The sequence below is a fragment of the Sebastes fasciatus genome, chromosome 3 (assembly GCF_043250625.1).
Source record: "Sebastes fasciatus isolate fSebFas1 chromosome 3, fSebFas1.pri, whole genome shotgun sequence".
Taxonomy (NCBI): Eukaryota; Metazoa; Chordata; class Actinopteri; order Perciformes; family Sebastidae; genus Sebastes; species Sebastes fasciatus.
This window is the reverse complement of record NC_133797.1, coordinates 34,786,094-34,802,885: the sequence shown is the minus strand read 5'-3', so window position 1 is coordinate 34,802,885 and position 16,792 is coordinate 34,786,094. Positions and strand designations below refer to the sequence as shown.

The 16,792-nt window shown below is 37.4% G+C and overlaps 1 protein-coding gene across 2 annotated transcripts; it reads right to left on the bottom strand.

Moving 5' to 3' along the window:
* Positions 1 to 1,309: 1,309 nt before the first annotated feature.
* On the bottom strand, positions 1,310 to 15,724 carry ift56 (intraflagellar transport 56). 2 transcript variants are annotated; one of them, XM_074630564.1, is made up of 18 exons: positions 15,618 to 15,724; positions 13,299 to 13,442; positions 12,291 to 12,383; positions 12,009 to 12,123; positions 10,771 to 10,820; positions 9,394 to 9,539; positions 8,194 to 8,365; positions 6,720 to 6,794; positions 6,502 to 6,604; positions 5,936 to 5,991; positions 5,021 to 5,074; positions 4,859 to 4,922; positions 4,685 to 4,773; positions 4,329 to 4,412; positions 4,153 to 4,222; positions 2,657 to 2,763; positions 1,908 to 2,041; positions 1,310 to 1,650 (listed from the first exon to the last, which is right to left on the bottom strand). In XM_074630564.1, exons 1-18 carry the CDS (start codon positions 15,690 to 15,692, stop codon positions 1,536 to 1,538), a joined length of 1,746 nt encoding a protein of 581 aa, XP_074486665.1. In that variant the 5' UTR covers positions 15,693 to 15,724; the 3' UTR covers positions 1,310 to 1,535. The 2 variants fall into 2 exon arrangements, with proteins under 2 accessions (XP_074486665.1, XP_074486666.1); XM_074630565.1 differs by lacking the exon at positions 15,618 to 15,724 and adding an exon at positions 14,588 to 14,909.
* Positions 15,725 to 16,792: the final 1,068 nt, after the last annotated feature.

The window sequence follows — 16,792 nt, the reverse complement described above, 5'->3', positions numbered from 1 at the left end:
ATGATGACATGGATGGTGGTGTTGATGTTGTTAATGATGATCATGAAAAAAAATATATATATATATATATCTGCTTCTATACACCCTGTGCATTGCCTCTTTGAACTGCCTGTCGGCACCTGTATCGGACTTGAAGCTATTGTTGGCCCTTACTCACGTTGTTTCCCTCCTATCTAGATCATTGCTTGTGTTGTAGTACCTCTCAGATGTATGTTGCTTTGGACAAGAGCGTCTGCTAAATGAAATTGTAGAATTGTAGATGCATGTTAAAGGTGCAGTGTGTAGGATTTTGGCGGCATCTAGCGGTTGCAGATTGCAACCAACTGAAAAACTCCCAGGTGCCAAGCGTGTAGAACTACAGTGGCTGACACGAAAAGATGAAAACGCAAATGGCCGTATCTAGAGCCAGTGTATTGGTTTGTCCGTTTACAATAAACGGTGTGAATTAATTTAAATTTGACATTGATGCTGGCATTTTCTGTTCATATAAAAATATATGTGTATTTATTTTGCTCTTAATAATCCTCATAATTTACATTTGTCGGAGGCAAAAAACATGTATTTACAAAATTGAACCGCCTTAATGTGGAAAATAACCCTGATGGTGTCATCAGGGTTTGGTTGGCCTTGAGAATTTAACTTTTTGATGTAAATTTGTTTGAAAGGTGAGGGCTGTTAAACAGACAGGCGAGGTTTAATGAAAGATGCGATTGAGTTGCATTATGGGAATTGTAGGATTCAGTGTTTTTTATGCTTAACTTGAACGATAGGGAATAAAATTCAGGATTTATTGGCCTCAGCTGCTTTGATTGTGACCATTCTTCTTTTTAACTGTCTCGTGCAAAATCCCCTATTTTATGGAAGTGACCTAAATCAATGGAGTACTCCTTAAATCTTGTTATATTAATAGGAAATGGTACATTTCATGCACCAATGATTGTTAATCAAACTGTGACATGCCTTTGACAAATACATTTCACAAACAGAAAAGCAAAATGTTTTTCCAGAGATTTACTTATCAATAGTTATGAAAGAATACTTGTGTTAGTTTATTTTATGTCCAAATCTTTCATTTTGATTGTCTCTCGTAAATATACATATATTTATTTTGCTCTTGATATTCCTAATAATTTTTGTCTTGCTCCCGTTTCTTTTTTTCCCGTTCCTCTACAGTATACACCCATATCTTGTGCCTGATCTCTTAATCCTAAATGTTCTTTCTTGTTATGCAAATTGTTTTTGTATTTTTGTATTGCTTACAAAAAGCTGAGGAAAAACTCTGGGAAGTCAGTTGCTGTACTGACAAAAGTCATTTAAAAAATACAAAGTCACATTTTAATACAAATATACAAGTACATAGAGAATTGCAATTTAAAACTTACATATTTTAACAACAGAGTGGCAGAGATAATAGTTCCATATTTATTCATGGGGCATAGATATCATTGTAATCAACTGAAATGACCAAATGCACTAAATGACTGCTGATGTCTGCATAATGAAGCTAGTGAGCTGGAGTTCAGTGCCCAGAGCCGTCATGAGAGGAGGACTCTGTTGTCTTTGGCCCACTTCTTCAGAGCTCGGATGATGAATTCAACCTGGGGGTTTCCTGGATTTCGCAGCAGAGACAACACCTCTTTAAGTGTCTCCCTAGAACACAAACAGGATATGTGAGGAAATAAGATTAGATCGAGAACGCACCATCTCTCATGCTGCTTTTATTTATCACACCCACCCACTCTAACAGACCACAGAAGCTTGTTACGTCATTCCAGATGTTACTCAGTTTTACTGACCGGGATCTCTTTGACAGATGATGTTTTGCAACAACAACAGCTAGAAAACATTGTTAAATGTGTAATAATGATAAAATCACATTATTGCAGAGGAAAAACAGACAAACATACTTGGACTCCTTGTTTGCCAGTATGAGCTGGAAGACGCCGACACATGCCCCTCTCTTGCCCTCCCAGTAGCTGGAACCTGGGTCCAGTTTCTCCAGTGCATCAAACGCTTTGGCTGCATAGTAGAACTGGCCCATCTGAAACAACAGGCTGTGATCATGAGCACTGGTATGCAACACATTGACTTCCAAGGCACAAATTAAACCACCTCTTTACCAAATGAGCATTTTGTCTCAAGACTTTAATATCCAGAACAATACATGTCTATGACGCCTGCTTACACTTTTGGTTGCATTTCAAAAATATGGTGAGAAAACTGAGGACAACAGCTAAGCTAAAATGTGCGTATGTAAGTTGTGACCATAATACTCTGTTATAATTGTCACAACTTGCATGAGACAAAAAACAGGCAGGGTGAGAATTTCTCCATTTAAGGTGACAATTTGGGAATCTAGCTCACATATTCAATTGACATATTTGAGTTCAGGAAACAGGTATGCGTTGCATTTTGTAGCACAGTACTGAAGGACCCCAGGCTTTAGCAATAAATGACGATATTCTAATAAAGAATCGTCCAGATGAAGACATTAACTGGAACCGAAGACATGAATACTAATTTTTGGTGATTAACTTTCTCTCGATCCACTAATTGACTAATTGTTTCAGCAATAATTCATACATTTACACATGTATTCCCACTTTAGTGGTCACAATGGATGATACGCGAGGCAGAAAACGGAGGATGAATTCACCTTGTAGCAGTCGTTGGCAATGAGCTGCAGCAGACTGAAGGAATCGGAGGAAGTGCCCATCTTCAGATAGAGCTCCCAGGCAAGCCGGCCCCTCTGGTTCATTATGTCTGACAAGAACAAGACGAGTGTTCAATAATCCATCATTCACAGCAACATTTAGAGATTCAGATTTGGGAAAATATTAAACGCCTGTGGGCCAAGAGGGGGAGAAAAATCTTTTAATGGAGATATCCATTTCTTAGAGCTGTTGAGCGTAACAGCGGCTGTGTGCAAGAGTGAACCTACGCTCTTAACAAACCTGAGGCTAGAAATCTGGCAGTGATGTTTGATTCAGATCTCAGGCTCAGTGAACGAGTATAAAGGCTTCTTCAGTCTTGCTTTCTCCAACTTAAGACCTTTGAGTTTGATTTTTCATGTTTTATATCATCAGATCTAGACTATTATAACTTTTTGTCTTTTTTTTTTGTCAACCTAAGAAGGCCTCTCATTTGTACAGCTGGAAATGTATCAAGCCTGTCGGTGAACACTAAGGGACTGGATGATATTGCTCCAGTTCTTGTAATTTCACACTAGTTATAATATACAGTATGCAAAATGTCAACTCCCAGCCTTCTTGCTGAACAAACACCTCACCAGCAGTCGGGCATTTTGACATAGTATTCTCACGCTGGTGGCCTGATGCATTGAGGATTAATCTAAAGATTTTACTGGCACTACAACATTTAATAAATGATCTATAAATCCCTCTGTGGCGAAGCTTAGCCTGAGATCTGTTTAGAGTTAAAAAAAAAAAAAAAACTGGACCTATGCTTTGATTTCTTAAATCTTTTTTTTCAGACACACATTTATGTTTGTTGTTTGTTTTCTCTCCTGTTCTGAATGATATATTAAAATTGCATTTCTTGCTTAACTGGATTTTATAATTAATCAATCAATAAATCTGTTATTATTTCTAGTGCCTCCTAATGTTCTTTTATTTTGCCTTTATTCACTCTTTTAAAGTTTGTATTTAAAGTTTAAATGCATGTTACAGGAGCAGTGTGTAGGATCTGATGGCATCTAGCGGTGAGGACACAGATTGCAACCAACTGAAACTTCTCCGTGTGCCAAGCGTGTAGGAGAACAACAGCGGCCGACGCAAAAACGCATCTGTCGCAAATATCACTATCTAGAGCCAGTGTTTGGTTTGTCAGTTCTGGGCTACTGTAGAAACATGGCAGCCAGCTCCGTGAAGAGGACCGTATGTAGATATAAATTAATTCTAAGTTAACGAAAACACAACGTTTCGTATTTTCAGGTGATTATACACTAAAGAAAACATACTATTATTAATATTATATTCAATTTATGCCAATAGATCCCCCTAAATGTTACACACTGTTCCTTTAAGTTGACAGACGTGTGTATGAATTGGATGGATGCCAATGGATGAATTTGCCTCACAGAAAGGTTTTTCTAGCGAAATATGCCATCATCAGTACGACTATTATACATACAGCACCGTGCCAGCCAGCTGAGGTAAACATAGTCATTCTTGATCTTTTCACTCTGAATCAGCAGAAAAATCTGAAAGAAATATTAAAATGAGACATGAAACAATAGTCAGTAACTTATCCGAATTGATCAAAGTCTGTAAAAAGCAGTTGTATAGATGTATGATGATGTAAGATACTTCTTCTGCTTCTTTGTAGTTGCCAAGGGCTGCTTTAGCCTGAGCATAGTTGAAGTTGAATGTATCATCATTATAGAAGTAACCCTGAAAAATAAAAAAAGCACAATTATGCCTACACAAAAAGGTTAAGTGTCCACATGTCTAACAAAAAGTGCATACAAAAGCACACACAGCTGAATAAATGTACTGCATCTGTAAAGCACCACTTGTAATCTGACGTGACACTTGTCTACCGGTGTGTGGGAGTCTTTTTTAAACTCTATCTTACATACTGATACCACAGAAAAAGTAATCTCACTGCGGTTCTTCACTGGAATATACCACATAATGTGTGCCTTTTACTGAGCAACACTAACCTTGACGGAGTTTAGATATATGAGAACATCTTCAAACTGTTTCAAGAGGAAGAAGCAGGAGGCCATGCACTGTCTGCCAGGAATAGTGTCTGAAAGGGAGAAAAATGTTACACACACACATCCTCAAAGTGTTGCTTTAAAGGCTCATATTGATCAAATCTCTACTCAACGTACCGCATTCGCTGGCCGAGCCTCCGACCAACTGAAAGAACTGTTGAGCAATTTTCAGGTGATCCCTCTGAAAGATAAAAGCGCAACAAAAAATATTTGTCTCTCGGACTCACTTTTATCACATTTGTTTATGTGTGATGAATCATTTAACAGAAATATACTCACTGATCCAATTTCTTGTCCCAACGCTGCATTTACCACTCCTTTCAAAATATACTCCTGAGAAAATAAATGATCAAAGTAAAAAAAAAAAAAATGATTATCTTGATAGAAAACATGAGAAAAAAACTAGGGCTTTCAAAGTTAACGCAATAATAACGCATTAACGCAAATTTGTTTTAACGCCACTAATTTCTTTAACATATTCACACAATCGATCTTTCGGAGGCTGTAGCAACATAGCGGACTCTGTGAAGAGGACCCAATCCCTATGTAGATATGAAGGTCTCATTCAAAGCTAACAAAAATACAACGATTCTTATTTTCAGGTGATTATACACTAAAGAAAACATACTTATTATATAGATTCCATTTCTGCCAATAAATCCCCCTAATTGTTACACACTGTTCCTTTAAAAGTAATAATTCACTTGTGGGTAAAATATAAAAAAGTTTATAAATAAGAAGTTTACCAACCATTTGATCTATTTTTTCATTGCTGCTTGAAACCTCATCAAAATCCACTTCAACAAGTTAAAAAAAAAAGCGATAAAAGAGATACAAAAGCCAAACACTCCATCAGTTTCACAAGTTTTCAGATCCAGGTGACATTGAGGTTATTTTGAAGATAAAACACTGAAAAGGCTCTTCAGGTACTCTTAAGCGGAGCGAGGAGAAGAGGTTTATTAACAGGTTTCATTTAATCTGGCATGATCCTGGTTTTCACTGTACATTTTCTTTGCTGTAAAAAAAAGTGACCTTGAATGCAAAATAGCAAATATTAGCACTGGCTGTAGCTAAACAATGTTAGAGTGGAATTGAGCTGATCTGGAGTTTCTTATTGAGATTAAATAGTTACATAGCGCTTAAAAGAACGAGTGTAATATCACTATAAAACCCAATGTCAATGTGAATCCTTACCTGAGGCGTCGTGGGCACCAGATCTTGGATGAGGTTGTAGGCCTCCTGGACGTCATCTGAAAGTATAAAATGGAGCATGTGAATCGAAGAGTTGGGGTAGTTTTTCTCTGAAATCTGACACTTAAAACTACTACTTAACAGCTACATGAAAAGGGAGATGATGCATTTACTTTACACGTCAGACTTAATAATGAAAAAGAACATCTAAGATAGTTCCCTATACCTTTTCTTAACACCCCAATGATTTTAGACAATATTAAATAAAGCAGAGCATTACATAAACGAGTGTGATGTCATTGTGGTGTATATCATTGTATTATTTTCAGATTTCTTGAAACTTATTAGAGAGTACAATTAAAGCTGCAGTGCGTAGAAATGGAGCAAATATGATTTAAAAAAAGATAATTTTAATTAAACGGTCACTATGTCCTGACAGTAGAGCATGAGACAGGTAATCTGAAAAAAATCATGAGCCTCTGTGTCCTCCAGTGCTCCTAATGGCATCTGCAAGATTTCACAGACAGTTTTGCTTGTTCCAAAAAAACTGCAATGCCATGGCTACACACCTTGTCTGAGATAGTAGATGACCAAGTTGAGTCTGGCCTCGGGGATCACATCGATCAAGGGAGGCAGCACCTGCAACGCCCCCTCCCCACCACGAAACACCACCTGCAGTACACAGGGGAGAGATTCAGAGTGTGGAAAAGTAGCATGTAAGTCACTGGTGTATGCACAAACCCACACACATACCCACTCACACAGTTAGAGCTCGAGAAGAGCTTACCAGGTTGTGTCGGATAAGCTCCTTAGCAAACTCAAAGGAGCAGGAGGAGATGTCGATTAGGTTCTTCAACTCAGCCTGAGAGGGAGAGAGAGCACACATAAGTCAAACCTACCACCAGTTACTCTCCTCAAAGAAATGAAAAGGACAAGAAGTCACTGACTCGACTGTAACGGCGCATGCATGGCTAATAAATAAAGGTAAAAAATTTAATTATTTAATTTTAATTTTAATAAATTCTTTAATGAGTTCCTTCTCATTAACAGCTACAGTACTGTGAGCTGTTGATTTAATTACAAATGTCTGCATTTGTATTATTTGCAGGGTTGGTGGTGTTACTTTAAAAATGTATTCTGATACAACTACTAATTACCTGTTAAAAAATGTAATCAGTAACCTAATCCAAGTATCACGATATTCAAGTAATGTAACTTGATTACTTTACGTTACTTTTGGACTATCGCAATACCAAATACGCAAATAAAGCGAAGAGAAAAGAAAAATGCTGAAATTTCGTCATTATTTTGTACGTAAAGCAGAAAAGAGGAACGACATCACAGCAAGTTCTGCCTTCCAGCTGTGAAAAAGCTGTCATCATCCAAGGACTCGAGTCATTTGGCACATTAGTGTCGCCAGATTTTAACTTGGAGCAGAAGCAGTACCCATATAAATTAAAATAACTTTACCTGGTTTGTCCTGTGTTTTGTTTGCTGGACCAGGAACTTGAAGGTCATTTCCTACGAACCGTCTTTTTACGCTGATAAGCCTCTCGGCAAAAAGGAAAAACTTGATGAACTGGAAAGTGCGCAAACCATTCTGCTGTGCGATAATTTGCACTGTACTGTGCTGTTGACCCTCTTTTCTGCTTTACATACAACATAATGGCGAAATGTCCACCCAGTGAAAGCATTTTTTCATTAAAGTTAGAGGCCATTGTGTGAGACTCGTGTCATGAAGTGTTGTAATGGGTGCACATGTGCATGGTAGTATATCGTTCTTTATTTTAAAATGTATTTTAAAACTGTAATCCTGCTAATAATCCCCATTTTTACTAAATGTATTGGTAATCTTATTACATATTTTTTTCTGTAACAGTAATGGAATACAGTTACCTTTTTTTGTATCCTAATTATTTAACGCCATTCCATGTAATCCATTACTCCCCAAGCCTGATTTTATATGTTAACATATTGGCGCAAGGTGACAGAACCACAAACTTGGATGTAGATTTGAAAACAAAGATGAAGTGAAATAAATATTTTTTTTTTCCTTTTTGAAAAGAAATTAGTTTTTTCATTCATTTATTCATTCATTCATCCCCTTTAACCTTTCGGGAGATCTATTCTTACACAGACAGTGACAGACCTCGCTCACACAAAACTTAAAAATGTGTGTAAGAAAATGTGAAAACACATCATATGAAGAACAACGAAAATATCAGCCAGGATATGGATATGTGATATCACACACTGAGTACCTCAGCAGCCTTGCCATTGTAGAGTCTGAAGTGGTTGCAGGCCTTGAGGTTGAGGGCAATAGTGGAGTCCGGCATGCTCTGCAGGTACACGGCCAACACCTCCTGGGACACATCATAGTAGTCCAGCTTGTAGTAGCACAGAGCCACGTAAACTTTCAAGGCGAGGAAATCTCTGAAAGAAAAGATGACTGGCTTTCAGACCTATTACTTGTAGTACCTGGACACAAAATGTTTCAGTTTTAAGATTTAATGAACAAACATGGTGTTTAGAAACAAAAGAAATTTTGTTACCCATGTCATGAATTTAATCACTCACTGTTATCTTACCTGTCTCATGCACTACTGTCAGGATATAGTGACCGTTTTATAGAAATAACTTTTTTAAATCATATTTGCTCCATTTCTACCCACTGTAGCTTTAAAACTGACCTGTGGTACAATTTGTCTGTAGCAAAGTACATGTTTCTTTCATAGTCAACCTAACATTTTAGCAAATGACAATCTTATTATTATTGTACATTATGATAACAAATATCTTTATAATTGGACATTTTTCACATCAAATTTCACATGTGCAAAAAATACAGAGACAGGAAGTTATCACAGGAAAAAAAAAAAAAACAGACACAAACAAGAGAACACCTGAGTGTCAGAAATTAGTTTTTAAAAAGAATGGATATTTGCAGGCTAGCAAACACAAGGAACATCAAGGCTTTGGGAAAATGGGCTGCTACGGCAAGTTTTTTGCATAGCGCTGTTTTGATATTTTTGCATTTTTCTGTTAGCATTTGGAAGAAGTAGTAGTAGCAGTAAGGCTCATTTGAATTCCAACAAAAAGTGTGCTCCGAGCTGCTGCAGAGGCACGCAACTAAAACTGCTGTCAAGCTAGTAAAAAAACCTCAGGTGCACCTTGGGCTACGGATGCCACAAAGCCACGAATAGATCTCCGAGAAGTGGCACAGTGAAACCAAAGTCTTTCATTTTCTTACCCTCGCTACTTCAGATACAGTATATCAGTGTTAGAGGAAGCTAGCTCAGCTGTACTGACACTTGAATTATCTTTATGGTTCCACAAGGCGTGAAGCTCAAATTAACAACTCACGCCTGTCAAGGTGGTGCTAGGATGGCACATGCACCCAAGTGCAGCAGGACTGTGAAACTAATTTAAGAGAGTAAAAAAAGGCAGGGGAAAGCACAGACTTGTTCTGTAGTAGAAGGCGTTTATAGATGTCTATGGCCTCCTGGTAGTGGGAGCGCATGTAGTGGATGGATGCCAGGCTCAGCTGGTCCTCTGTCACATCCTCCAGGTTCTGGTGGAAACCCATCAGCCTCTTCTCATCGTTGAACTGAGACACAATATGAAGACACCAGGCAATGAAGGAATACATCATTCTGAAATGTGATCACGATGACGCAAAAAAGCCAAAGACTAGGGAGGGAGCAAGAAGACATGAATCACAGAGGAACAAGCAGTTCATAAAAAGTGGAAATGGAATGGACAAAATGGAGGCTTCGTCCAAAATCGCATACTATTCACTACATACCCAACGTGTGTACAATTGTTCAACATACTTTTATGTCAATAAATAGTAGTATGTATCTTTCGGACGCACTGAGCAGTAATTGACATTGTCACGTTAACTGAGAGCCTCCTTGCCGGTTGGAGATGTGTAACCATGGCAACTCGTGCCGACCTCATGTAACCAAAACAACGGTTTGTGAGGATCAAAGTCTGAATCAATTTAAAATAAACAAGTACTTAACGCCAATCAAAGTGAAATCTTATACTTAGGGTTAAATTGAAGTGTTATTGATGTTACAGATCTGTCCGTCAACGTCCGTTATGAACGCTGTCATCACTACCGCATTGCATTGTGGGATATTAATGCCGCCGTAGTGTCCAGCGTTGCATACTGTAATATTTTACTGGAAATAGTATGAAATTCGCGCACTATTGGATCCAACATACTAAAATATCTCACATACTATTTTAACGTACTAAATAGCATGTTAGTGTGGAATTTCGGACGCAACAGTAATTACCTATAAGATCAGTATTATATGTAGGGGTGCCACAATATACCGGTATTGACGATAACCGTGATATTTAAAAATGAAATATTGATATGTTAATAATACACATGATAATATCGTGTAAATAATCAAGCTTGAATCATTTTATATATACAATTATGGTCACAGACTCTTTCTCCACCTCCCTACACTAGTACTCAGTGTGATTAATTTGTAAAAAAGAGACGAACCACACAGTAAACAAAGTTAAAGATTAATTTGACTGATTATTGGAAAGTTTTCTTCAATTTTCTATAGATATTGATATAATATTGTTATCATGAATTCTTTTAGCCACGATAATCGTGTAGTGAAAATTTGATATTGTAACAGCCCTAATTGTATGACATGAATACAGACCTCCGTAGGTTCCTCTCTTATTTTAGATATAAACCTGTATCTACAGTGCAAGGTTGCTCAGCAGGGAATTATTAGTGATCAAGTGAAGGAATGGAGGAAAAGGAAAACACACACAATAGTAAAATAATACAGTAGTTTTCCAACCTTGTGAGCCAAGTGGAAGAGTAGTCGGTTTTGGAGGGGGGATATTGGCCCTACAGACAGCAAGAGATTTAGTTAGACAGCCATCCGCATGAGAATAAGAGGCACATTTCATAAACATCATAACCTCAAGAATTACATAACTGACTAAAGAGCATTTTATGATGATGATCTGGCAAAAAATATAAATAACTGAGAAATGAGTTAAAGGGAACTTAAAGTGTACAACAACCCCACTTAAATCCTTTTCGTTCCTCAAGCTGCAAAAAAAGTCTTCACAATAAAAGCCTGCAAGTAATTATTAGAAAAACCTGGTGCACAATTACTATTACTATTTTAACTGAAGGTTGGTAAAAAATATACGATCTGGCCAAAAGTATGTGCACAAAATGGTGGGCTTTCATGATTGGTGACATTTGGATTAGGTTTTGGTGAGCTACAAACACAAATAATCCAAAATTACATTATACAATATGTCAATATGATTTTACTGAAATCACATTAAACCTGCACTAGGCAGACTGTTTTTGGCCTCACTGGAAAAAAATTCCATAATAACCTTTCAGCATATTGTAATTTAAGTGTTCTGAGAGATAACTACACTTCTGCACCTCCTCATGGCTCGGTTTCAGGCTTTAAAAAATCTAGCCTGTGACGGGAGACTTTGACCAATCACAGGTCATTTCAGAGAGAGAGAGCGTTCCTATTGACTGTTCATTCAATGGAGGCAGCTATCAATCACTCGCGACCTCCGATCAAACGGTCAAACTAGGCAGCGCTGTACTGTTTAGCTGTAAAATGAGAAAGTTTGCTCCGGCTGGAGGGCGGTGCTTGGTATTTCCTCAACTGATCTCAACATGGCTGCCGGGTCACAAACTTTCTATATAATATAGTGACCGTTTTCTAAAAATAACTTTTTTTAAAATCATATTTGCTCCAATTCTACCCACTGCAGCTTTAATGCCTAACTTTGTTAAAAAAATTAAAAAAAAGTATTGATATTTAGAACCCTCAGCATATTTACACCAATTTGGTCCAATTCAGGAGCAAAAATGTGTTTTTTAAAATATAAGTATGTCGACTGGATGGCATAGCAGATATGAATACCACATTTTGATAATGTATTGATGAGTCAGAGACAATCAAATGCCACAGTGTACTGTTGAGCAAGAAGGTTGCATGCAGTGGTTAGCATACAGTACAAAGGAAGACTTTATAAATGTAACAGCTGGAAAGCCTACCCTTAGATGCAGCCTCCTCAGCGTCTTTATAGAGCCCCAGAAAAAACAGTACACAGGCCAGTAACACCCACACCTCCGCAGGACAGTCAGGCTTCATGGTCAGAGACTTGTACTCCTGTCAGAGCATGATAATGAAATATATTACACATGTGATCAACTATACAAAAAGCGGTCAGTCACATCCTTATGCATTTATCCAAGTATTCAGAATTATTAATCATTTAAATACAGCATCTGGGGTACTTTATGTACTTTATGTGAAACATAAACAACAAAAAATACCTCCATAGATCTCTTGTAATCACCCAAGTGAAAGGCGCAGTAGCCAATCCAAAGGTCTGCATGCTCCTCTTTCTCGCCAATACTTCTCTGAAACTGGAGATGACACAGCAACAAATCAGCAGCAGCATTCAGTAATACAGTGCTGTCTGTACCATAGGTGTGGGAGTGATTATATTTCTGAAACTTTAATTCAAGGGCATGACACGGGATAATCTGATCAGAAAAAATAGTTAACCCCTCTGTGAAAATGCAGCAATTATTTATTCATCCACAGGGGCAAGTTAGCCCAGTCCATCTCACTGAATCTCTTAACTGAATTTGGATATTTTTATTATAGGAAATTGCTGCTGAATAGCATAAGCGGTTACAGATAATGGATGAATGGTTGTCTGGATGTGATATGTTGTTTTAATGTACTCTTTTCAATGCAGTTTTTGCACATGGGAACCAAAGAAAAATGTCTGCCTTTTTGTACACGAAAATAATAAAGTATTTTCTATTTCTATTATATTATATAATGTGACACTTATTAGGCCTTTTGGGGATCTTGTGTATTTTTCCAACTCTGAAAATAGTTCAGATGTTGGTCAGCTGCAGTACATCACACAGAGCTAAGGATTCAATTATTTGTGATTAGGGGCTGTGTATTTGCAAGAATCTGGCGATACGATACGTATCACGATACAGCGGTTACGATTCAATATATTGCCATATATTGCGATACTGATACTTGAGAAGGCACATCTCTTTGCCAATAAAATAAAGTATTGACTGAGTTAATCTTTGCATGTAAAATATTAATTAAAAATCTATACAGTGTTTTTGAGAATTGATACAGTATCATCATTTCTTACACCCCTACTTGTGATCCATGAATGCATGTCAGCATGGAAACACTAAATCTGGCCCTTTAAAAATCCACTCAAAAGCCTTAGCTCGCAATTATTATATTTATTAGTTAAAGTTATTATTATTATTAACGTGTGTGTGTTATGTGTGTGTGAGTACCTCCAACAGTGTAAAAGCCCCCAGGTAGTCTCTCTGTTGCAGGTATTCCTCCAAAGAGGGAACCTTTGTCTTGTTTTTCTTCTTCTTCTCACTGATGCTCACCGGTGTCTCTCCTCCCACGGCTGGCTTCACACGGGAGAGGATCTGCCAAAACATTTTGATTGATCAAGCTAAAGGTCACATATCATGCTTATTTTCAGATTCATACTTGTATTTTGTGTTTCTACTAGAACATGTTTATATGCTGTAATGTTCAAAAACCCCTTTATTTTCCTCATACTGTCAGCCTGAATAAACCTGTATTTACCCTCTGTCTGAAACGCTCTGTTTTAGCACATTTTGATGGATTTGCAACATAATTGCGTTGCTAGGCAACAGCTTGGGTCCATGTGTACTTCCTGTCAGCTGATGACATTCACATACACTGCAACCAGGGATAAACTTTACATTTAAATATTTAAAACTGTGCAAAAGGTCCAAATATTGTATATTTGTGACATCACAAATGGGCAGAAATCCTGACAGCTTGTTTCAAATGCAGAGTTTCTGAATACTGAGTAAAGGTGTGTGTATTTACCTGTGGATTGAGCGTTTCGATACCTTCACAGTATTTATATAGGACTTAAAGGTCCCATATTATAAAAAAGTGAGATTTTCATGTTTTTTTTATTATAAAGCAGGCTAAAGTCTTATATAAATACTGTGAAAGTATCAAAACACTCAATCCACAGGGAAATACACACAGCCCGTATTCAGAAACTCTGCATTTGAAACAAGATGTCAGGATTTCTGCCCATTTGTGATGTCACGAATATACAATATTTAGACCCTTGACACAATTTGAAACGTAAACATTCTAAATGTGTCCCAGTTTATTCCTGGTTGCAGTGTATATGTGAATGTCATCAGCTGACAGGAAGTACACATGGACCCAAGCTGTTGCCTAGCAACGCAATTATGTTGCAATTCCATCAAAATGTGCTAAAACGGAGCGTTTCAGACAGAGGGTAAATTCAGGCAGACAGTATGAAGAAAATAAAGTTGTTGTTTTTTACCATTACAGCATGTAAACATGTTCTAGTAGAAACACAAAATACAAGTATGAACCTGAAAATGAGCATAATATGGGACCTTTAAGCCTGCTTTATAATAATAAAACATGAAAATCTCACTTTTTTATAATATGGGACCTTTAACACAGATCTTTCAGTTGGTTTGGGGGTCAAACATGCCATGACATTTTCAGAAACATGTTAACTTATGAGACAACACTATAATGGTCAACTCACCATGTCGACGAGTGTTTATTGAAGAGGCACCTACAGCTCAAGCTAAGCCTCGTTTATCACTAGTGTTTATCACTGGTCTAACGTCTGGTGTTCCTAGCAACGGCAACACAAACTGTAAGCCGTTAGCTCGCTATCTAACGTTAAATTGTTATCTATCTAACGTTAATTTCATCTAACATTGAACCAAACGTAAACGTAATTATCTTACGACTAACACAGCTGCCTTAAATTAACAGTTTAACACGTTTTTTCCCACTATCTGGTGGAGAAATATGCTCCATCTTGGTTAATGTTAGCTAGCTGATAAGTTAACGGTTGGCATAGATTAATACTTCCGCTCTCATATTTTCTAATTAAAAGCACAAGCAAATCTTTCAATGTAGCGAGGCAGCTAAACACGTATTTTAGGGTGAAAATCCATATCATGGCCTCCTTTAAAAAACCTCTGAGCGGGTTTAACCCCAAATTGGAGATGGCCATTGAAGGAAAAGCCCGGACATTAACTGTTTTAGCGCTCGAATGACATTTATTTTGAAGTCTAACACAGTTTGTGGGGCTCAACAGGAAACAGCTTGACTTCTCTGTGTAGAACTTGATTACGTAGTTTGGTTTTTGTTGCCTAGCAACGGAGCAGAGAAAAATGGCACACCACTTTTATTTATTTTTTTCATTTTGTTTTTCCTTTATTTTAAGTATTTAAGTAATTAAGTATGTTTATGTAAATGTCTGAGTTACTCAGACATTTACATAAACATACTTAATTAGATACAAACATGAAGTGAAGCAACTCTTGCAGGATCCTGCAAATAAATATTCTATACTTTTACATTAAAAACAACATACAAGTGGTAAAGAGATCATGTCATCACTCCACCAAAAAATTTTAGCAACTACTGAGTTTAATCCTCTGCCCAACAAAAATATATTTATATTGGTATATAAATCTCAGTTCTTGATGATCAAAAACTCTACAGCAGCCTTTAATGAGAGTACCAACATCTGTATTTACATGAATTTCTGCACCGCTCACCTCCTCTGTGTCTCCAAACAAGTATAGATCAGGCTTGACTTCCCAGTGGATCTGCCTGGATATGGCACCCCTCATCCTCCACCTCTCATCCTCCTCCACCTCTCATCCTCCATCCCTCATCCTCCACCCCTCATCCTCCACCTCCACCTCTCATCCTCCACCTCTCGTCCTCCTCCTCCTCTCATCCTCCACCCCTCATCCTCCACCTCTCATCCTCCACCTCCACCTCTCATCCTCCCTCCCTTATCCTCCACCTCTCATCCTCCACCCCTCATCCTCCACCTCTCATCCTCCACCTCCACCTCTCATACTCCACCTCTCATCCTCCCTCCCTTATCCTCCATCCCTCGTCCTCCACCTCTCATCCTCCCTCCCTCATACTCCATCCCTCATCCTCCACCTCTCAACCTCCACCACTCATCCTCCATCTCACAACTTTATTCGGGAACACATTTCTTTTTTCAGGTCCGCAAATTTGATAAGGTTTTAGGTTTTTATTATTATTAATTAGGTGATAATTAGCAAGTAACCTATTTGAAATTTCTTCGGAATTACTGCCAAATTACCCCAATATTTACTTCAAAATTGATCAAAAAATTACTTTATTATAAACATTATTTAATAATTATATGCTAAAATAGCATATAATGGTTAAAATAGGCCCTTAGGCTTGAGAAGCGGCTGCTCTTCATCGGAGGTGGAAAACCAAAACTAATAGAAGACACCTCTGAGGTACAAATCTCACCATTGTGTGACTTATTGTCTACACAAATGTAACCTGGTAGCTGATGTAATGATTCAGGGAGTTTTTTTAAGAAATTTCATATAAATTATTTGCTAATTATTATCTATTTATCAGCAGACATGGAAATAAAGCATATCAATTAACTTTGTATTCTTTTCCTGGAAATTTATTCAATAAATTACCAGCTATTGGGAAATAGCGGGAAAAAAATTTAAAACATTTTTTATAATAAAGTAATTTTTGATCAATTTTGAGGTAAATATTGGAGTAATTTGACAGTAATTCCAAAGAAATTTCAAATAGGTTACTTGTTAATTATCACCTAATTACCATGAAATTTGCGGACCTGTAAATGAAGTGTTATCCATTATTCATAATCAACATGAATTATTATTAGTTATTCTCAGACGGATATCGCTGTTTGTTGTGT

Excerpts from the sequence above, each read along its gene's own strand:
- ift56 (XM_074630564.1), bottom strand. The coding sequence starts at position 15,692 with ATGAGGGGTGCCATATCCAGGCAGATCCACTGGGAAGTCAAGCCTGAT. Across the intron at positions 12,384-13,298 it reads GGGCTTTTACACTGTTGGAG|TTTCAGAGAAGTATTGGCGA; the intron begins GTACTCACACAC and ends TGTCATCTCCAG. Across the intron at positions 4,774-4,858 it reads AGGCTCGGCCAGCGAATGCG|ACACTATTCCTGGCAGACAG; the intron begins GTACGTTGAGTA and ends TCTCCCTTTCAG.